A 23,314-nucleotide genomic window follows, 5' to 3' on the forward strand; every position below is an offset into this window, starting at 1 on the left:
GGCCAAAAAAATCCATTTTGGTCTCATCTGACCAGAGCACCTTCTTCCACATGGTTGCTGTGTCCCCCACATGGCTTGTGGCAAACTGCAAACGGGACTTCTTATGCCTTTCTGTTAACTATGCCTTTCTTCTTGTCACTCTTCCATAAGAGCCAACTTTGTACAGTGCATGACTAATAGTTGTCCCACGGACAGATTCCCCCACCTGAGCTGTAGATCTCTGCAGCTCATCCAGGGTCACCATGGGCCTCTTGACTGCATTTCTGATCAGCGCTCTCCTTGTTCGGCCTGTGAGTTTAGGTGGATGGCCTTGTCTTGGTAGGTTTACAGTTGTGCCATACTCCTTCCATTTCTGAATGATCACTTGAACAGTGCTCCGTGGGATGTTCAAGGCTTTGGAAATCTTTTTGTAGCCTAAGCCTGCTTTAAATTTCTCAATAACTTTATCCCTGACCTGTCTGGTGTGTTCTTTGGACTTCATGGTGTTGTTGCTCCCAATATTCTTTTAGACAACCTCTGAGGCTGTCACAGAGCAGCTATATTTGTACTGACATTAGATTACACACAAGTGCACTCTATTTAGTCATTAGCCCTCATCAGGCAATGTCTATGGGCAACTGACTGCACTCAGACCAAAGGGGGCTGAATAATTATGCACACCCCACTTTGCAGTTATTTATTTGTAAAAAAAATGTTTGGAATCATGTATGATTTTTGTTCCACTTCTCACGTGTACACCACTTTGTGTTGGTCTTTCTCGTGGAATTCCAATAAAATTGATTCATTTTTGTGGCAGTAATATGACAAAATGAGGAAAACTTCAAGGGGGCCGAATTCTTTTGCAAACCACTGTAGTTATTTGGGCATAACAAGGGGTGTTATGCATGGAGGAAAAAGAACACAGCACACTATACCCCATTGTTACATCAGGTCTCGAGAGACCTTGCTTCCCCGACGTATGGCAAGCCCTCTTGGATGGGACGTATTAATGTACTTAAAATTGACATTCTCCCTAGGTTTCTACACGTAATGCAGGCAGTCCCCTTAGATATTCCTAAAGATGCCTTTAAATCAATTAGATCAATGTTCATTAGATACATATGGGGTCATAAGAAAGTCCCGCGCCTCCGGTATTCTTTGCTGTCAAAGAGTAAAATGAGGGGGGGATTAGGCCTACCTGACTTGGAATTGTACCATAGAGCAATAGCACTGTCCCATATAATAGACTGGTTTCACAGTCATGAAACGAAGCAATGGGTTAAACTGGAATCCCAGATAATAGATTTGGATGTCAGGGCTTTGCCCTGGATCCCTGTGTGTCTTAGAAAGTCTCTAGTTGATATCCCCTTGCTGGTACAGAATGTATTGACAATTTGGGATGCCTTGTTGTCAGGAGGGGGATCTTCTTTACTGTATTCATCTATTCCGAGTCCTCTCACTTCCATTTTTGATAATTTGAGCTTTGCAGTTGCAGTTAGAGCGAATACTTTTTTGGGCCTTAATAGAAGGGACTGGCCAATGATGGGAACTTTTTTTGGTTAATGGGTCCCCTCCTTATTTGGAAAGTTGACGCCCAACTGGGGGCAGTAGACCTGGCTGAAGCCCTCAATGACACAATGAGGATAGAGGAATTAGTAATGTCGGCACAAAATAAGATGGGGAAGTTTTATAGTCAATGGGCAACTTGGTTGGAGTTCAGGGAGAGGCTCGGGGTAACGACTTTGATTGGAGACCGTGGGAAGCTGGTGGAGGATAATATGTAGTAGGATCTGAAGGCTGTGCATTTGGTCGAATAATCCAATTGGGCTATGTTTTTTTTTTGTTTGTTTTGTTTTAAAAAAAAAAAAAAGAGAAAAAAAGAAAAAGAGGGAAAAAGAACACAGCATTCCAAGAAAAACACCTGCTACCTACATTAAAATATGGTTGTGGTTCCATCATGCTGTGGGGCCAGTGCAGGGACTAGGAATCTTGTCACAGTCGAGGGATGCATGGATGGATTCCACTCTGTATCAGCAGATTCTAGAGACCAATGTCCAGGAATCAGTGGCAAAGCTGAAGCTGGATCTTTTAACAAGACAACAACCCTAAACACTGCTCAAAATCCACTAAGGCATTCATGCAGAGGAACAAGTACAACATTTTGGAATGGCCATCTCAGTCCTCAGATCTGAATATAATTGAAAATCTGTGGTGTTTGGTGAAGAGAGCTGTCCATGCTCGGAAGCCTTCAAACCTGAATGAACTAGAGATGTTTTGTAAAGGGGAATGGTCCAAAATACCTTCAATCAGAATCCAGACACAGGCCCAGTGCACACCAAAAGCCAAGAACCTCTAGCGATCTGCAAATGCTAGAGGTTTTGGAAGCAGATTTTCAGAGTGATTCTAGGCATGTGTAGAGAGGTTTTCTAAACATGCCTAGCGGTTTTGGGAGTGGTTTTGTGTAGTAGATTTCATATATTGTTACAGTAAAGCTGTTACTGAACAGCTTCTGTAACAAAAACGCCTGGCAAACCGCTCTGATCTAGCGTTTTTCAGAGCAGTTTTCCACTTTCCTATACTTTTTAAATTGAGGAAGAAACGCCTCAGAAATCTAAAAAATGCCCCCGAGTTTGCGTTTGGGGAAAAAACGAACCGCTCTGGTGTGCACCGCCCATTGAAATACATTAGCTAAGCGGTTTTCTATCCCCAAGCATTTTTAAAAATGGTCACGAACCGCTCTGGTGTGCACCAGCCCTGTCATAAGAACCTACAGGAAACGTTTAGAGGTTGTAATTTTGGCAAAAGGAGGCTCTACTAATATTGATTTCATTTCTTTTTTCCCAAATTTATGCACCTGCCTAATTTTATTTAAACAATTATTGCACACTTTCTGTAAATCCAACAATGAGTTGCATCACATGCCCCTATGCTGGCTGCCTGCTACAATAGTCTCCACGCAAGCCACGCCTCCATTAATGAGAGACATGTATAGGCTATAAGCAGGGAGGCATGGATTCAGCTGGTGGACCCATCATTCTTTATGCCTGTGTTAAACTGACCGGATACGAGCAGGCAGTTATCAGTTGCTGTGGATCTATGAACTCCTGCAGCAGGTATTTATTTTAAAGAGAATCTGTATTGTTAAAATCGCACAAAAGTAAACATACCAGTGCGTTAGGGGACATCTCCTATTACCCTCTGTCACAATTTCGCTGCTCCCCGCCGCATTAAAAGTAGTTAAAAACAGTTTTAAAAAGTTTGTTTGTAAACAAACAAAATGGCCACCAAAACAGGAAGTAGGTTGATGTACAGTATGTCCACACATAGAAAATACATCCATACACAAGCAGGCTGTATACACCCTTCCTTGTGAATCTCAAGAGATCATTTGTGTGTTTCTTTCCCCCTGCAGCTAAACTGAAGAGTTACAAGCGGATTGTTTCTTCTTGCAGACGGCTCTGCCCGGTTGTCTGTAATTTTGCAGTATGTGACTCATCAGTATGTGAACAGAGGATTTATCCAGCTTGTAAAAGATAAGAAAGCAGAGAAAAGCTGGCTAATGTAAATAACACACACACACACAGGGGAGTGTGCATAGAGGGGGCATGCATAGCAGATCACACTGAAGAGTTGGCAGCCTTCCAGACACAGGACACAAGTCCAACAGGTGAAATATCAGCTGATTAATTACAGAGATAATGATGGTAGAAAGTGCTGCAGTAAGCCAGAGCACATTATAATAGGTTTAGGAACCTGTAGGATGGTAGAAAACACAATGACATTTTTGTTACAGAGTCCCTTTAAGTAAATTATACGGGAGGCATCTATATCTGGCTACCTACCTACCTATACTAAGGTGATCTTTTTTTTTCTTCTTGCGACTGCCGGCGATCAGGAAAGTGTTGTGACAAATGTATCCCTATTCATTATGCCACGGGAACTGCTGACCAGCTTTTAGACCACGACCATCGAATCCATCCTCTGCTCCTCCATCAGCCCCCCTGCCCTCGCTAGATCTCCTCTACTCCATGAGAATAAAGACAAGGGCCTCCAAGATTTTGCTTGAACCCTCCCATCCGGGAAGGCGCTACTCCGAGCTCCTAGCGTTGTGATGCCGTTTCAGATCCATTACTCGAAGGACCATCAGGCGCATGGTCCCCCCCCTCCCAGGTTTGCACCACTGGGACACTTTAGCCTTCTGGACAATCCTTTCCCATAGCCACACACTCTGATCCTCCCGACTCCAACTTTGTATTTTTTTTTTTTATAGTATGTATGTGATTTGCTTTGTGAACCACAAGCCATTCTGGGCACACCAATCAGTGTGCTTGGCAAAAATAGAGATGATTCGGATTCAGCAGCCTACTACCACCACCCCCTCAGCACTTTCCAATCACACCTCCTGTCCTTGAACTGCAAGCAAAAGAAACTGCACCACTTTGCATATCACTATGGACACACTTGGGGGTGGGGGGAGCACCTCAGAACTGGCAGACATTATGGTCCGGTGACACGCTGGCGGGGGTGGCATGGCCAAGAAATTTGCCTTCAGCACTGCGCACATGACTGTTGGGTTATATAGCCGCCGGTCAGCGCATGACTTTTTCTGTCTATTGCAGTGTCTATTACAGTGGGGGCTGCACTGGGGGAGCACCACTGACGAGTGACTCGAGTATAAGCAGAGACTCCCAATTTTGGGCCTCAAAAACTCTGCTTATACTCGAGTATATATGGTACATAGTTGAGATGAAAAAATAAATGCGTCCATCCAGAAAATAAAGTATAACAGCCTGCATCCGATTCCTCACATATCCCTGTTGATCCAGAGGAAGGAAAAAAAATACACTGCATGGTCCAATTAGCCCCAAAAGGGAAACAAAATATTTCCTATTATTTCTCCAGATGGCAATCAGATAAAATCCCTGGATTAACACCCCCGGGTGTTACCTAGCAATTACAGCCATTGATATCTTTCAATACAAGGAAAGCATCTAAGCCCCCCCTTAAACGCAGATATAGAATTACTATGCACCACTGTTGTGGAAAACACTATCGGTATCTCACATCTACAGCATTCCCAATATCCACATTAGCTTTCACCACCTCATAAAAGCTGAGCATGTTAGTCAAACAGGACCTGTCCTTAGTAAAACCATGCTTATGCTGAGAAAAAAAGGGGTTTATCAACAACTGAACTTAACTCCCTTAGGACCTGAGGATGCATGCCATCCGGGCCAGGTGCCTTATCTATTTTAATTTCATTTAGTCTTGCCTTTTCTTCTTCCTGCGTTAAGTATTTAATATTACAGTTGGAAGATTGAGACTCTTCTGTATTTGTAATTTGCAACAGTGATGTTTCCTTTGTGAAGACAGAAACAAAGCAAGCATTCAATAGCTCCACCCTGTGGCTACACTTGTTATGGTTGTAAATGATTATGATATCCACACTTATTCTATGTACCTTACGAGATGGGCTCCCAGGCTATGAGGATCACAAGAGGTAAGCAAGGGAAAGGATGTGACCATTTGGGGGCCATTAGTTTTTCCTGGGGGGGCTAATCATTTGTAGCTACGTCCCTGGTGGTTTCCTAGTTGCAGGAAAGAACAAATTACTAGGAGGGCTTTTTAGTCTGTTATCCCCCTATACATTCCTAGTGGTTTGGGTCACCCCGAGCTGCTTGTCTGTTGGAAAGAACAAAAACACCCATGTATCATGGATATCATGTCTTTGGATAGTGGAAAGACATGGTATTCATATTTAAAGACGGTTCTTGTCGCAAATGAGTTCATTTGTCAACTACAACAATAGGAACAATTTTCCAGGAGACTCTGAGATTTCATTCTAGGGAGATTCTTCACTCTAGAGAATTGGACCTGTAATCAGCTGAGCAGCCTGGAACTATTGAGTGATGTGAGGGAGACACAGCCCAATGCGGTGCTGATTTTGATATTCAAAGCCTGGGTAACATCATCCCCCCCAAAATCAGTCATTCAATATGGCTTGCTGAACGTTCCTCAGAACATGAATTTAGGTAAGAATGTCATCTTGACCGCAACCAGCATGTGCAAGCCAAGGAATGGCCTTCCTCCAGTACTCAGATAATTGGGGTGTCAGTGAATAGAGTGGGACACTTGGTTGTCAAACCCATAGATGAGGCCACTTGTTTGTCCCTCAAAGGAAATCAATGTTTTTAAATATGTGCGCTATCGTCTTCTGGAGTGAGATGTGGAGACCTTTTGATTTAAAATTATTGATCACTGATGTGGGATTAGAGCCCTTTGAAAAGGATTTGAATCCCGGTTCAAACCAATATGTAAAAAAGTAAGGAGTCTTCAGGCAAAGCTGCTTAATGATCCTGGTTGCCCGTCAAGTGTGCCTTAAAGTGACACTGAAGTGAAAAAAAAACTCATATCATGAATTGGTTGTGTAGTATAGATAATTAATAGAACATTAGTAGCAAAGAAAATATTCTCATATTTTTCTTTTCAGGTGTATAGCTTTGTTTATAACATTGCATCATTCTCTAGTAATTGCAGTTACCGCACTACACTCAGCATTTTAAATGATTTCACAGAGCAGGCTAGTGACCCTTTAAAACTAAAAAAATGAGTGGAAGATTGCTGCAAGTATGAGCCTCAGAATTGAAAAAAATAGAAAACCTCTTTATTGTGAAAGATAGATTGTGTGTCCGACCATTAGAGCCGGTCCATTAGGGTGAATTTACACTAAAACATTAAAATACAACAATGATAGAGCTTGGGTTGGTCCCATCCAGACAGAGGTGGAGGACAGAGATAGAATCAAAAAATTTGGAGCGCTCCTAGAACATTATAAAGCGCACCATGGAGGCAAGTGTAAGGGCAGTAAGGCTAAGGCGATCATGCATATCCCAGTGGGTTCACACAAGTCAGATGTCGAAAAAGAGTTATACCGAGCAGAGACTATGTGGATATACTGTCTGGTACACTGTCCCCTAGAGGCCTAAATTTGAAGATTGATTTCTCGCCATTTTTAGGCTGATGTATGGGGGGGGGGGGGGGTCTTCCTTTCCTCAATCTTTTTTCCTGCCTTTGCCTTCCTGTTTTTGATTCTTTTTTTCCCTTGATTTTGACATTGACGTGTTGTACTGTTTACACAATTGTCAGCCCTTTGTGATGTAGCTAAAGCAGCTTAGGCCAGCTGACAGATAGGAGCTGATGAGCCATCAAGATATTCTCAAGTATGTGTGAGGAGTGAATGGCAAATTACATTCAAAGATGGCTGCCGCATTAGCTATCATGAAGGAAGTCCTCTCTATGTTACGTCACATCCTGATGAAGCCCAAGGCAGGGTGAAATGCATTGATGGGAGGAGCTCTGAGGAATAGCTGGGACAACCCTTTTTGTACGCCCGCATCCCCGCTCCCCGTACAGCTACAGGACTGTAGCGAGTAGAGCAGGTGGGAATCAGAAAGACCTGTTTTAGTGTAAATTCACCCTTATGGAGCGGCTCTAATGGTCGGACACACAATCTGTTTTTCACAATAAAGAGGTTTTCTATGTTTTCCAATCCTGTGAGGCTCGTGCTTGTAACAATCTTCCACTCATTTTTTTAGTTTCATTAACTGTTTGATGAGCCCCAGTTAATAAACGGCCTGAGGCAGGAGGAGTTTTTCTATCATTGTCTCAGCAACATTTGAAATATCCTGAGGATACATCACAATTTCATTTAGTGACCCTTTGAACTTTTCTCTGCAGAAAAAACATAAGCAAAGAAGAAACAATGAGAGACCCGTTGAGATAAGAGCTTCAAAAGACAGTGCTGTCCACGACTTTACAAAGTGGCAGAGCTCAGAGAAGCTGTTTTGCATAGAGATAGCAACTGAGGTTTCTTAACTCTTCCTGTACTGGAAACAATATGAGACTCATATCAGTGCTACTAATGTTCTATTTCTTAGCTGTACTTCACATAGAAATCATTATGTCATAAGTTTATTTTCACTTCAGATTCCCTTTAAGTGGCTGCAGCTCTGGGGCTTTGAGTCCAGAAGGAGAAAAGCACAAAATAAATTTTCTTGTCTTGATAGCAAGGTCTTTAAATGTTTTAAAAAAAAGATAAGGTACGGTAAATAAATAAAGGGACTTGTGATAGAAATGCATGCATTTTACCAAAGTCTCAGTAGACAGAGGCCCATAAGTAATTAACCTTTTCTTCTGAGTTTTCTCCTAGGTGATTTTTTTTTTTTTACACATTGTAAATAAAATGTCTTTTATTCCACCAACAAGCCAGAAAATGCTCAAAATAATTTTAATAGCACTTTTTTCACCAACTTTTTGGTGCACCCTTGCTGCGTACCACCAATTTTTGCCATTAGAGAGTCCTTAAAGAGAATCTGTATTCACAAAATGAAGTATAAACAAACATCCCTGCCTGTTTGGGGTCATCTCCTAGCCCCCTCTGTAATATTTTTGCTGCTCTCCGCTGCAATAAAGAGGGTAAAAAAAAACTGTTTTATAAACTGTTTTGTAAACAGAAAAGATGGCCACCAAAACAGGAAGTACATCAGCAGAGCTGTGAACTCAGTTAATACACAGTGAGTACACAGAGAATTCAGTGAGTTACACATTGAATTCAGTCTCCAGAGGTCATGTGCAAGTTTTGAAAGAGCTCTGTGTCAATGAAGCATGACAAGCTGTGTTAGAGCCTGGAGTCGTGTTAGCCTGCCAGGCAGCTTCCTCCTCAGCCAGCTATTCTTTGTTCAGTTTATCAATCTGTGTTTATCAGCCTCACAGATAGACAAGCTGACAGTGAGAGCAAGGGACATTGTCTGTCTGAAGAATAATCATCACAGGAGCACTGGAGGGGCTTGGAAGGAGTTAACTTGTTTACATTACTGACGAGTTGGCAGCCTTCCAGACACAGCCGACAAATCCGACAGGGGAAAGATAAGTTGATTTATTACAGAGATGGTGCAAGTAGAAAGTGCTGCAGTAAGCCAGAGCACAATGGAACAGCCTTAGGAACTTGTAGGATAGGAGAAATATTGCTGAAATTTTTGTTACGGAGTCTCTTTAAAGGACAACTGCAGTGAGTAGGATATGGAGGCTGCCATATTTATTTCCTTTTAAACAATACCAGTTGCCTGGCAGCCCTGCTGGTCTATTTGGCTGCAGTAGAGTCTGAATCACACCAGAAACCAGCATGCAGCTAATCTTGTCAGATCTGACAATAATGTTAGAAACACCTGATCTCCTGCATGCTTGTTCAGGGTATATGGCTGAAAGTATTAGAGGCAGAGGGTCAGCAGGACAGCCAGGCAACTGGTATTGTTTAACAGGAAATAAATATGGCAGCCTCCATATCCCTCTCGTTACAGTTGTCTAAGGTTTGAATGTCAAAGTATATAATCAAAGTTTGGGTACTTCATGTTCCAGCATTATAGGGAGAAGGTATGTTGACTGTAGCTTGTCTTCTCTATATAAATCCCACCAGATCCTTTCATACCAGAGACTCCATCCCTTGACTGAACCTGAACGCCAAGTCTTTAGCCAGTATTTGAACCCTTTAGCAGCCAATTTATTTAGAGGCTTGCGAGTGCTCCAGGCCAGTTTTATTCAAGCACTTTTTTAATTTATTTGTTACCTTTCCTTACTAATTAGTATTGCTGTCATGTGTGAGGCAATAACAGAGGACTTCTGTTTTCAGTTTCTATATTTTCTGCTAGCAGAGAGACATCAAAACATTCCAAGAATTTACAGCACAAGGAGTTCTGCCAGCTGAGGACAAAAGCAGTACACCTATGTCATACAAGATAACTCTATGAAAGCTGGTAATGGGTTAATGCTGGTATGTAAGACAGGAATAGGTTAACGGGTTAAAAATTGGACTATACATAGAGAAGTTAGAAATTCATGTTGAAAGGTTGCATGGTTGGCCTAAAATACTGTTTAAGCACCTTTTAATAAAAGGTGGCCCAGCGTTTTAAGTTTTTTTATGACTATTTTGTAATCTGTAAATGGTTTATCTAAGGCTTACTTGAAGTCATCTGTAAGCCAAGGTTGATGCTGCTTGGTAAGTATGGAGGCAACTTGTTGAAAGTCTACCCTATCCATTGAGTTGTGTGGTCTCTCTAGGTTATGTCAGAAGCCCTTTCACCAACTTTTTCCGCACTACATAAATCCATAGTTGAACCCTGCGGTCATTTCCATTTTTGTCCTCGCAGCTGGGCACCTCCCACCTCTCTTCCCTGCTTCACACTTCATAGAACACACTTATCCAAGAGCCCAGCAGCACATCTGTACAGACATCATTCCAAAACTATCACCAACGATCGTATAGGGCAGCATTCATTAGAAGGGTGTATGTAGCAGTCTACATAGCATAATGTTATACTGTATGTTTTGTTTGTAGAGTAACGAGGAGCAGCTGCTGAGGAAAATGGAGGCCCGCATGGTGGATGTGGAACAGAAGCTCAGACTTGTGAAGATGCTTCTGCAAGAAAAAGTGAATCAGCTGAAGGATCAGGTACTCTTTACAGTCCAACATAACCACTAAAACGGCTAATAACTACTAAAGACAAATAACTAATAACTACTAAAAACAAATAATAACCACTAAAGACAAACAGCCAATATCTACTAAAGAGAAATAGCCAATAACTACTAAAAACAAAATAACTAATAACCACTAAAGACAAATAGCCAATGACTACTAAAGACTAATAACTACTAACGACACATAACTAATGACTACTAAAGACAAACAGCCAATGAATACTAAAGATTAACTACTAAAGACCAATCAGCCAATAACTACTAAAGACAAATAACCAATAACTATTAAATACAAACAGCCAATGAGAGAAAGACAAACAGCCAATAACTACTAAAGACAAATATCTAATAACTAGTAGTTATTGGCTGTTTGTCTTTAGTGGTCATTAGTTATTTGTCTTTAGTGGTTATTAGTTATTTGTCTTTAGTAGTTATTGGCTGTTTGTCTTTAGTAGTTATTAGTTATTTGTCTTTAGTAGTCATTGGCTGTTTGTCTTTAGTGGTCATTAGTTATTTGTCTTTAGTGGTTATTGGCTGTTTGTCTTTAGTGGTCATTAGTTATTTGTCTTTAGTAGTTATTGGCTGTTTGTCTTTAGTGGTCATTAGTTATTTGTCTTTAGTGGTTATTGGCTGTTTGTCTTTAGTGGTCATTAGTTATTTGTCTTTAGTAGTTATTGGCTGTTTGTCTTTAGTGGTCATTAGTTATTTGTCTTTAGTGGTTATTAGTTATTTGTCTTTAGTAGTTATTGGCTGTTTGTCTTTAGTAGTTATTAGTCTTTAGTGGTTATTAGTTATTTGTCTTTAGTAGTTATTGGCTGTTTGTCTTTAGTAGTTATTAGTTATTTGTCTTTAGTAGTTATTGGCTGTTTGTCTTTAGTGGTCATTAGTTATTTGTCTTTAGTGGTTATTGGCTGTTTGTCTTTAGTGGTCATTAGTTATTTGTCTTTAGTAGTTATTGGCTGTTTGTCTTTAGTGGTCATTAGTTATTTGTCTTTAGTGGTTATTAGTTATTTGTCTTTAGTAGTTATTGGCTGTTTGTCTTTAGTAGTTATTAGTCTTTAGTGGTTATTAGTTATTTGTCTTTAGTAGTTATTGGCTGTTTGTCTTTAGTAGTTATTAGTTATTTGTCTTTAGTAGTTATTGGCTGTTTGTCTTTAGTGGTCATTAGTTATTTGTCTTTAGTGGTTATTGGCTGTTTGTCTTTAGTGGTCATTAGTTATTTGTCTTTAGTAGTTATTGGCTGTTTGTCTTTAGTGGTCATTAGTTATTTGTCTTTAGTGGTTATTAGTTATTTGTCTTTAGTAGTTATTGGCTGTTTGTCTTTAGTAGTTATTAGTCTTTAGTGGTTATTAGTTATTTGTCTTTAGTAGTTATTGGCTGTTTGTCTTTAGTAGTTATTAGTTATTTGTCTTTAGTAGTCATTGGCTGTTTGTCTTTAGTGGTAATTAGTTGTTTGTCTTTAGCAGGCACTGACTATTTGCCTGTAGTAAAAACAAATAGCCACTAAAGACAAATAGCCAATCGTCTTTATCATCCGCTCCAGCTGAATTCAAACCAGTGTGTGTCCAAGTAGCTTAGTCATAGAGCAAATCTGCCGATGTCAAACCAACTTAAGGTGGCCACTAACGATACAATTTGCCAAACGATCTTTTATGAAGGATTCTTCATATGAATGATCTGAAATGAACGTTTGGGTCCACTAATAGACAAAAAACTCCTAACCAATCTGATCAGATTAATGAAATTGATACGATTTTCAAATCAATTTAATCTGCTCGGATTGGTTAGGAGAGTTTTTTGTCCATTAATGGTCACAAACAATCGAGTTATTTATTGCCTGGCCATCACATGGGAGTTACTGGCAAATTCATTTGCCGGCTTCACCTGTGTGTTGTCTGAGCGAGAAGAGTTATTCGCCTACAGGTGGTCACTAATGATCCAATTTTTAGCAACAAATATCGTTTGAGTGATCAGATTATTCTGATCCGAAGTGAAATATTGTAATACATCGTCACTACACCATCAACGAACCAATCTTTCCTTCCTATCTATTGCAACCGCAAGAAAATCTAAATTTGGTTAGACGAAAATCCAGTCGTTGACTGTTTGATTGATCATTCGTAATTAATTGTGCCCATCAACGGAGATTATTTACAACCAATCCGATCAGAATAATCTGATGGCTCAAACAATTTTTTTCTAGAAATTGGATGGTTAGTGGCCACATTAAGAGTTGCTCGTCGATGCCGGGCTGGTTTTGTGCCGTGAAGCGGTCTATCAGGTCCTCAGCACTGCAACCTTTCTCACCCAGGAGATCGGCTGCGCCGGTTGCTCTCACCACTACCTCGTCAAGCACACGGTAGTCACATGACATCTGATGCTCGCCACCGCTACATCCCCGGGCACTGACACAGGATTCACAGCTTACTTTAGACCCGCATCCCCCCCCCCCCCCCCCCTCCCCGGCATCGGACACTTGCTGTCCGATGCACTCCAGAACCATTACTTTGGTAGAGAGTCGCAGAGCTGCGTTCCACCACACGCGAAGCGTGACAAATGATGACTATAGAAATAATAAATGGTGCCTGCGCAGTCCAGCAGTAGGGCGAATCCAAACGGGCTCAGCTATTTGTGCCTGAGTCTGAAGGAAAGCCGTTACTGCACCTGTGACTCTCACACAGGATTGTTATGATCCATGAGCCTCAGCGGCTGACAGTGCTGGATTGGTGGGACAGAAGAGGACAGGAACCCTCATTAGGATCCAAAGGCTTCCTCCTCCTGAGATAAGAACCCAATAGGGGCACCGTTCAGCATAGGTGCTGCTACATTGTCGGGCATACAGAGTGCTTGTGACAAATCTATACCAACAATACAATTTAAATGTTATACAATTCATTTTGTAATATATCCAAATGACTTAATTAGCATGCTTGTGCAGCAGACACGATGATTTCTTGCTTGTTGAGTGAATAGACGATTTCCCCCCTTTGTGTTCCAGGTCACCCGGAACTCTCTCGCTGATGCGAAGATAAAAGACTTATTCGTGGAAAATTCCCAGCTGCTGAAAGCTCTGGAGCTGAGCGAACAGAGACAGCAAACGGCCGAGAAAAAGAACTATTTACTGGAAGAGAAGATCTCCGGACTGAGTAAAATCGTGCGAGACTTGACACCGGGCGCTCTGGGACCTGGACCCAGCGGAGGACGTCGATGACCATGGAGGACATTCTACTCTTCAGGAAACCATACATGTGTCTATGGCCTCCAAAACTACCTTACCTGAATCATGCACTACAACCCTCATCCTGCCTCTGCTTCATTCGTAGACTTCTCCATTACTTCTGTACTGGTCGCCTAAACAGACTGAATACTGAGCCACAGATGTAAATGAAATGCCAGATTTAGCCGTGTTTTAACTAACCAGCTTAGTTTTAGATAGAGCAGGAGCCATCTCCTAGGAGGAAGTACCTGACCCTCGTGACACCAACAGCTGATATTCAAACCATGGTGTCAAAATGCCAGAGTTTCTAACTTCTTCCTCAGTTACATCAAGCAGAAAAGAGATGCTGTTATATGGTTGGATGGAGTGTCCACTGGGTTTGCACAAGGGAAGTATTGCTGGTAGTATGCCATGGCAGCAACCAACTTTCATCCTATAATGCCCAGCAAAACCTATGGCTAAAAGTTAGCTGGCCAATAGGGATGGAGTTTGCTGCAACTTGTTCACGAGCACTGGTTCTAGCTGATTTCAGGCAAGCTGGGCAGTGTGGGACGGAATTTCACCGCGCTGAACTACCATCATCCCTACTGGTAACATTTTAACACACATTGGAGAGAACTTTCATCACTTTCTTTCCAGACAGGAAGTGAGTAGGGATGGCCAATTAAGGGAGCTTTTATCACTTCCTTTCCAGACAGGAAGTGAGTAGGGATGGCCAATAAGGGGAACTTGCATCACTTCCTTTCCAGACAGAAAGCAAGTAGTGATGACCAATTAGATTCTAATCATTCTGAATTGATGCAAATTTTATGCTAAAGTTATATACAGCTTAGAATCGGCCAATAAATCAAACAGCGTTTACATTTGATTGGTCTGTTTTCAAGCCGAATGCATTTGCATCGAATAATTAGAATGTCATTGACCATCCCTAGCAGTGAGTACATTTCCTTCAGTTGGATATTTGGGCTATTCAGCAAACTGACAAATGAATTAAATTGCTGAAAACCAACTAATAGAGTAGCTACCTTTCTGGTGTGTTCTCAGATCCAGGCTCTGTGGCTGCATCCTTCTTTTCAGGTGTCAGGTACCATTGTACCTACAGTACCTATAATTGTTGTATTAACTACAGCAGAAAGTGCAATACCACCCAAGTATCACTGCCATATATTTATCACTAGAACACCTGCCCTGCAATAGGAATATGCACCATGGGTTACAGAGGATGTTTGGAGATACCGGTAAGTACCCCACCACGACCAGGAAATCGTAACTAATCTGTGGTCATAGTTAGCAGGGTGGCCACCTAGACTTCTTCAAACCACTGTTTCTGTGCTGCCATGCCTCCTCCTTCCAGCTTTCACCTATCTGTGTCCTGTGCTGCCATGCCTCCTCCTTCCAGCTTTCACCTATCTGTGTCCTGTGCTGCCATGCCTCCTCCTCCCAGCCTGCACCTATCAGTGTCCTGTGCTGCCATGCCTCCTCCTTCCAGCCTGCACCTATCAGTGTCCTGTGCTGCCATGCCTCCTCCTTCCAGCCTGCACCTATCAGTGTCCTGTGCTGCCATGCCTCCTCCTTCCAGCCTGCACCTATCAGTGTCCTGTGCTGCCATGCCTCCTCCTTCCAGCCAGCACCTATCAGTGTCCTGTGCTGCCATGCCTCCTCCTTCCAGCTTTCACCTATCTGTGTTCTGTGCTGCCATGCCTCCTCCTTCCAGCTTTCACCTATCAGTGCCCTGTGCTGCCATGCCTCCTCCTTCCAGCTTTCACCTATCTGTGTCCATGTGCTACCAACACGGGTGCTGGAGGAGGCCTTACTACTATGCAATACACATTGCAAGCTCTGCACCCCCTGTTGCTACGCTACTGCTTGTAGAATATACTGTGGACCCCTGCTGGGGAAGATGGACTGTGTATAGACTTATCACATGGTGTAAATACATGCTGTATAATTATATATACATTTGCTTCACCTCCAGGTGCTTGCTGGTCAAGCTGCCCTTTACTTTTATCATTCTGTGCCGGCTGAGATACAGGCGGACATTTAACTTATCTCCACTATGAAGACAACCGTGTACAGATCCGCCCTGTGAGCTGGTGTGAGGTCACTGCCCAACGTATAAATCCCCCATCTGGCCTGCTGTGACATCACTGCCCTGTGTAGAACTCTATCTAAGCTGCTGTGACCTCACTGCCCCACATATAACTGCACCATGTGAGCTGCTGTGACATCACTGCCCAATGTATAAATCTTCCATCTGAGTCACGGTGACATCACTGCCCCATGTATAACCCCACCCAGGAAGTGCATTTATGCGCCACAATTTCTCCCCGTCAGTCTCTCTGCACTGCCAGGCTTTCCCAGATCTCTTCCTAGCTGGACCGCATGGCAGAGGAGCTAAGAATTATGTTTTTATACTTTAATTTCCCAACTTCATTTCTAGTCTAGCCCCTCCCCTTCATGCTAACCTGAGTGAAAAACAAAACACAACTTTTTTGCTACACATAGTAAAAAAAACAACAACAAATGCTGCTTAAAGCCCAACATTTTACATGTTTAAGAACAGTTATTTATTTGCTCCCCTGAAGGCATCAAATAATATATAGGACCCCAATCAAGTCTGGATACAAAGATCATGCCACTGCAGCCTCATGTCCAAACTCCGCCTCCAACTCCCATCCATCCTCCGCTTTGCTAGACAGGAAATCAACATTTACAGTGGGGATGGGCAAAATGGGAGGAGTCCACCATGTGGGAGGTACAATTAACTTTTTGGATGCAGGTTCATGGACAAATACATGCAGAAATAGTTATCCTTAAAATCCTCAGGCTTTGCATTTTAAAGAGAGCTCTGTAAAAGCACTGCCCTCTCTCATCCGTTGTATGTAAATATATACATATAAATTGTATATTTATTTGTCACCAATGAAGGAAATAAATTGAACTCGCTGATTCTGGCGTAAAGTGTCATTTATGGAGTGAGAAATGAGATGTGCAGAGCTGTGAACACTGATGATGCTGACTCGATACTTAGCCTTTCTCAACCCGTCCAGTGCAAACACAATTCTCTCAGTGGAGCTTAGAGGCATAAATAACCCTGTAGTGTCTGAAGCAAGTGTCAAACACTAGAGGCATTTGTTCTTTGGTTAAGAATTAGCAAAAAGTAAGTTGGCCCTTTTGGTGCTTCAGGCCAGGTAACTTTTTCTCTTTAATCTTGTGAATGGGCACAGGACTAGCACCTATAAAAATGGCGCCACCATAGGCGGCAATAGTACAAGCCGTGATTAGTGGAAAGGAAGTTAAATTAGGGCGCCCGATAAATAGCGATAAATGTGAACTGTAAAAACCTGCTCTGTGGTTCCTTCTCTTGCAAGTGGCTGGATAGTGTGCTGGATCCTGTTCAGTAAGCCAGCACCTGCTCAGTAAGGAGTCCTTAGGCAAGACTCCCTAACACTGCTACTGCCTATAGAGGGCACCCTAGTGGCTGCAGATCTGGCACGTTGAGTCTGCCAGGAGAAAAGGGCAGTATAAATGTTATTTGTCTTGTCTTGTCTGCTGTTGTCACTCTCGGCATCTGCCTGGTTTGCCTAGGCTGAAAAACGGCCTTAATAAAATACAAACCGCACATTATGCCACTTTGGCCACCCAAGCATAGGTGACGATGTGTGCAAGTAAAACGATGTAATTTGGGCTCGTATGTGGCAGAGATAAATCGTGTGAAGGAAAGTTTATTTTCATGCAGAGATTCCGGTTCAAAGATAAAAGTGAAACAAACAAGTCACTTTTATGGCATCAAGAGATGTGTTTCAGCAGAAATAAGGAAGGAAGAAGCGCTGGGGATGCAGAAACTCTTTATCATGTGATGCAAAATAGATCACTGGCTTCTGGTAAACATAGATAGTGGCCATTATTGCTACACATGCAAAACAGAAGATTGCCTTCTTAAAGGGAACCCGAGGTGAGGATAATATGGAGGCTGCCATATTTATTCCTTTTTTAAGCAATACCAATTGCCTGGCTGTCCTGCTGATCCTCTGCCTCTAATACTTTCAGCCATAGCCCCTGAACAAGCATGCAGCAGATCAGGTGCTCTGACGTTATTGTCAGATCTGACAAGATTAGCTACATGCTTGTTTCTAGTGTGATTCAGACACTACTGCAGCCAAATAGATCAGCAGGGCTGCCAGGCAACTGGTATTGCTTAAAAGGAAATAAATATGGCAGCCTTCATATCCCTTTCACCCCGGGTTCATATTGAGGGCTCATTTCCACTATCGCGAATTCGCATGCGTTTTTCGCACGCAAATTCGCATAGCAATACAAGTGAATGGGACTGTTTTCACTTGTCAGGATTCCTTTGCGTTTTTCTGTGCAGAAAAAATTCGCATGGCAGAGCCATCAGAATTCGCATACCGCGTACCGCTATGCGAATCGCATACAATGTATTTAATAGGAAATTCGCATGAGGATTGGGTATGCGAATTTTCATGCGAATTCGCATAGAAACAGTGGAAAAGCACACCAGCACTGCCATGGTTAAATTCGCATACATCGTCATCCATGCGAATTCGCATGAAAATTCGTATGGACCCGCATGCGAATTTCGCACCCGCATGCGAATTTACCGCGGCGATTCGCACCGCACAAGTGGAAATGCAGCCTGACCTCCTAGCAATCTATTAGAAACCACCAGGGGGCAGCGCAGCACTATTTACATTTTTTTTTTTTTTAAATCATGTAGCGAGCTCAGGGCTCGCTACATGATAGCCGCTGTACAGCGGCATCCCCCCGCCCACTTCGATCGCCTCCGGCAATCTTTGATCAGGAAATCCTGTTCAAAGAACAGGATTTCCTGAAGGGCTTCCCCCGTCGCCATGGCACTAATTGGCCAGGCAGCGCACGGGGTCTGGGGGGGGGGGGGGTGGCACGGCGCGGCGATCAAGCGCGGAGCGGCGGCGATCGGAATGCACATGCAGCTAGCAAAGTGCTATCTGCGTGTTGCAAAAAAAAAAGTGAGCAAATCGGCCCAGCAGGGCCTGAGAAATCCTCCTGCGCGGCATAGCCTGAGCTCAGCTCGGGCTTACCGCCAGGAAGGTTAAAGGAAATGTGAAGTAATCATTTAAATCTATATTTACTTACCTGGCTTCTTCCAGCCTCTAGACGTCTTCTGGGTCCCTCGCGCTGCCCGTAAGGCTTGCTGACCCATCGGCGGGTCGGCGCTTCTGCACAGGGGCAGTAGACACTCGCTGACGTAGGTGCAGCCGCTCGACCCTTTCAGGGGGCTGAGTACACAGCAAGTTCATGCAGGTAGCACAATACAAATAAAGATTCCCAACTAGGACCTCAGTGTGACTGCTATGAGAGCATTCTTTGCTGATATCCAGCCCGGCTGTCCTGCTAATCCTCTGCCTCTCATACTAAGTACACATGATGCAATTTCCTGTCAGATCGAGGGGTCGAAATGATGTCAGATCTGCTCTAGTAGTGGTGTGAAAATCAATCCCTTTATCGATTAGAAACCGATTGTACATGTTGGGAATGATCGTTTTGACCCATCAATCCTGACAGGAAATTGCATTGTGTGTACCTAAAGTCAGATTTTTTTTCATTTAATTTTTATATATGAGAAACAGGCTTGTTGTTGTAATGATTTTTTTTGTAAATGTGGAACAAACCATAATGGGAGCCAACGGGCGATGGTTGTGGGTGGTTCTTTCTTTCATGAAGGGGTACCAACAAATGTGTCCACTAAGGCGGCATTCACACATATCAGTGCAAATATGTCTGATTCTGCGTTTTGCGATTTTTAATTTTCGCCTTTATTTTTTGCGTACTTTTTGTATGCCATAAATTGGAATGCTGGTTTCCGAGGCATAAGTTATAACGTGTACTAGACTTTTACTCGAATACATTTTCTATTACTTGTTGTTTCTTGTTAAAGGGGCACTATGGTGAAAAAATGTAAAATGTAAAATATGTGCAAACAGAGACAAATAAGTAGAGTTGGGCCGAACCTCCGATTTTAGGTTCGCGAACCGGGTTCGCGAACTTCCGCGGAAGGTTCGGTTCGCGTTAAAGTTCGCGAACCGCAATAGACTTCAATGGGGATGCGAACTTTGAAAAAAAAAAATAATTATGCTGGCCACAAAAGTGATGGAAAAGATGTTTCAAGGGGTCTAACACCTGGAGGGGGGGCATGGCGGAGTGGGATACACGCCAAAAGTCCCCAGGAAAAATCTGGATTTGACGCAAAGCAGCGTTTTAAGGGCAGAAATCACATTGAATGCTAAATGACAGGCCTAAAGTGCTTTAAAACATCTTGCATGTGTATACATCAATCAGGTAGTGTAATTAAGGTACTGCTTCACACTGACACACCAAACTCCACTGAACAGAACAGGTATGCAGTGGCGGGTTCACTAAACAGGTATACAGTGGTGGTGGGTGGGTTCACAGAACAAGTATGCAGTGGCAGGATCACTGAACAGGTATGCAGTGGTGGGTGGGTTCACAGAACAGGTATGCAGTGGCAGGATCACTGAACAGGTATGCAGTGGTGGTGGGTGGGTTCACAGAACAGGTATGCAGTGGCAGGATCACTGAACAGGTATGCAGTGGCAGGATCACAGTACAGGTATGCAGTGGGCTGAGGGCTCACTGAACAGAACAGGTATGCAGCCAGGAAGAAGTTAAGCCTAACTAATCTTTCCCTATATGAGAGACTGCAGCAGCTCGCCCTACTCTCACTAATGCAGGCACACGAGTGGCCGTAATGGCCGCCGCTGCCTGCCTTATATAAGGGGGGTGGGGCTCCAGGGGCTAGTGTAGCCTAATTGGCTACACTGGGCCTGCTGACTGTGATGTAGAGGGTCAAAGTTGACCCTCGGGTGCATTATGGGGCGAACCGAACTTCTTCCGCAAAACGTTCGCGTGCGGTACCCGCACGCGAACCACGTTCGCCGGCGAACCGTTCGGCCCAACTCTACAAATAAGAAGTATGTTTTTTTCCCAGAGTAAAATGAGCTATAAATTACTTTTCTCCTATGTTGCTGTCACTTACAGTAGGTAGTAGAAATCTGAGAGAACTGACAGGTTTTGGACTGGTCCATCTCTTCATAGGGGATTCTCAGCAAGGCTTTTATTCTTTAAATCCTTTTTTGGGAATATCTTTATAAACAATGATGCTGGCCAGCTTCCCTGGTCGCTACACAGTTTTTGGCAGTTGGACAGAGCAGCTGCTATATACTAAAGGTGCATACACACATCAGACCATAATCTTTGGAAAATGAAAGATCACAGACCAATTTTACCCCCTTCCATGTAGTATGAGAGCCATACTCTACACAGTCTATTCTATGGAGCTGAACTCCCCATCAGACAGAAATCTTACCCCCTTCCATGTAGTATGAGAGCCATACCTACACAGTCTATTCTATGGAGCTGCACTCCCCATCAGACAGAAATCTCACCCCCTTCCATGTAGTATGAGAGCCACACCTACACAGTCTATTCTATGGAGCTGAACTCCCCATCAGACAGAAATCTTACCCCCTTCCATGTAGTATGAGAGCCACACCTACACAGTCTATTCTATGGAGCTGAACTCCCCATCAGACCGAAATCTTTGCAAGATGCTGCACACACAGATGCTGTACAGACACAAAAGATCAGTATCTGCAAAAGATCCGTTCCTGCAAAAGATCCATTCCTGCAAAATGCATTCATAGTCTATGATATCTGCAGATCCTCATACACACCTTGTTTAACTGACATTCATCTGCAGATCAAACAATTATCTGCAGATCTGAAAATCCATCCTGGTGGATCTGATCTGCACATGAATGTCTGTTAAACAAGGTGTGTATGAGGATCTGCAGATATCATAGACTATGAATGCATTTTGCAGGAATGGATTTCTATCTGATGTGGAGTTCAGCTCCATAGAATAGACTGTTTAGGTGTGGCTCTCATACTACATGGAAGGGGGTAAGATTTCTGTCTGATGGGGAGTTCAGCTCCATAGAATAGACTGTGTAGGTGTGGCTCTCATACTACATGGAAGGGGGTAAGATTTCTGTCTGATGGGGAGTTCAGCTCCATAGAATAGACTGTGTAGGTGTGGCTCTCATACTACATGGAAGGGGGTAAGATTTCTGTCTGATGGGGAGTTCAGCTCCATAGAATAGACTGTGTAGGTGTGGCTCTCATACTACATGGAAGGGGGTAAGATTTCTGTCTGATGGGGAGTTCAGCTCCATAGAATAGACTGTGTAGGTGTGGCTCTCTTACTACATGGAAGGGGGTAAGATTTCTGTCTGACGGGGAGTGCAGCTCCATAGAATAGACTGTGTAGGTGTGGCTCTCTTACTACATGGAAGGTGGTAAGATTTCTGTCTGATGTGGAGCTCAGCTCCATAGAATATACTGTGTAGGTGTGGCTCTCACACTACATGGAATGGGGTAAGATTTCTGTCTGATGGGGAGTGCAGCTCCATAGAATAGACTGTGTAGGTGTGGCTCTCATACTACATGGAGGGGGTAAGATTTCTGTCTGATGGGGAGTGCAGCTCCATAGAATAGACTGTGTAGGTGTGGCTCTCATACTACATGGAGGGGGTAAGATTTCTGTCTGATGGGGAGTGCAGCTCCATAGAATAGACTGTGTAGGTGTGGCTCTCATACTACATGGAAGGGGGTAAGATTTCTGTCTGATGGGGAGTGCAGCTCCATAGAATAGACTGTGTAGGTATGGCTCTCATACTACATGGGAGGGGGTAAGATTTCTGTCTGATGGGGAGTTCCGCTCCATAGAATAGACTGTGTAGGTGTGGCTCTCATACTACATGGAAGGGGGTAAGATTTCTGTCTGATGGGGAGTGCAGCTCCATAGAATAGACTGTGTAGGTATGGCTCTCATACTACATGGAGGGTGGTAAGATTTCTGTCTGATGGGGAGTTCAGCTCCATAGAATAGACTGTGTAGGTGTGGCTCTCATACTACATGGAAGGGGGTAAGATCTCTGTCTGATGGGGAGTTCAGCTCCATAGAATAGACTGTGTAGGTGTGGCTCTCATACTACATGGAAGGGGGTAAGATCTCTGTCTGATGGGGAGTGCAGCTCCATAGAATAGACTGTGTAGGTGTGGCTCTCATACTACATGGAAGGGGGTAAGATCTCTGTCTGATGGGGAGTTCAGCTCCATAGAATAGACTGTGTAGGTGTGGCTCTCATACTACATGGAAGGGGGTAAGATTTCTGTCTGATGGGGAGTGCAGCTCCATAGAATAGACTGTGAAGGTATGGCTCTCATACTACATGGGAGGGGGTAAGATTTCTGTCTGATGGGGAGTTCAGCTCCATAGAATAGACTGTGTAGGTGTGGCTCTCATACTACATGGAAGGGGGTAAGATCTCTGTCTGATGGGGAGTTCAGCTCCATAGAATAGACTGTGTAGGTGTGGCTCTCATACTACATGGAAGGGGGTAAGATTTCTGTCTGATGGGGAGTGCAGCTCCATAGAATAGACTGTGTAGGTGTGGCTCTCATACTACATGGAAGGGAGTAAGATTTCTGTCTGATGGGGAG

General features: G+C 43.2%; 1 protein-coding gene across 2 annotated transcripts in view; it reads left to right on the top strand.

The window, feature by feature from the left end:
- Nucleotides 1-16,678, top strand: part of NIN (ninein) — a 201,479-nt gene extending 184,801 nt beyond the window's left edge. For both annotated transcript variants that reach the window (XM_068254777.1, XM_068254780.1), the window contains 2 exons: nt 10,370-10,483; nt 13,511-16,678. In XM_068254777.1, the coding sequence (XP_068110878.1) occupies nt 10,370-10,483; nt 13,511-13,723 (327 nt within the window). In that variant the 3' untranslated portion in view covers nt 13,724-16,678. The remainder of the gene's footprint in view (nt 1-10,369; nt 10,484-13,510) is intronic.
- The last annotated feature ends 6,636 nt before the right edge of the window (nt 16,679-23,314 follow it).

Source organism: Hyperolius riggenbachi, chromosome 9, assembly GCF_040937935.1.
Source record: "Hyperolius riggenbachi isolate aHypRig1 chromosome 9, aHypRig1.pri, whole genome shotgun sequence".
NCBI lineage: Eukaryota > Metazoa > Chordata > Amphibia > Anura > Hyperoliidae > Hyperolius > Hyperolius riggenbachi.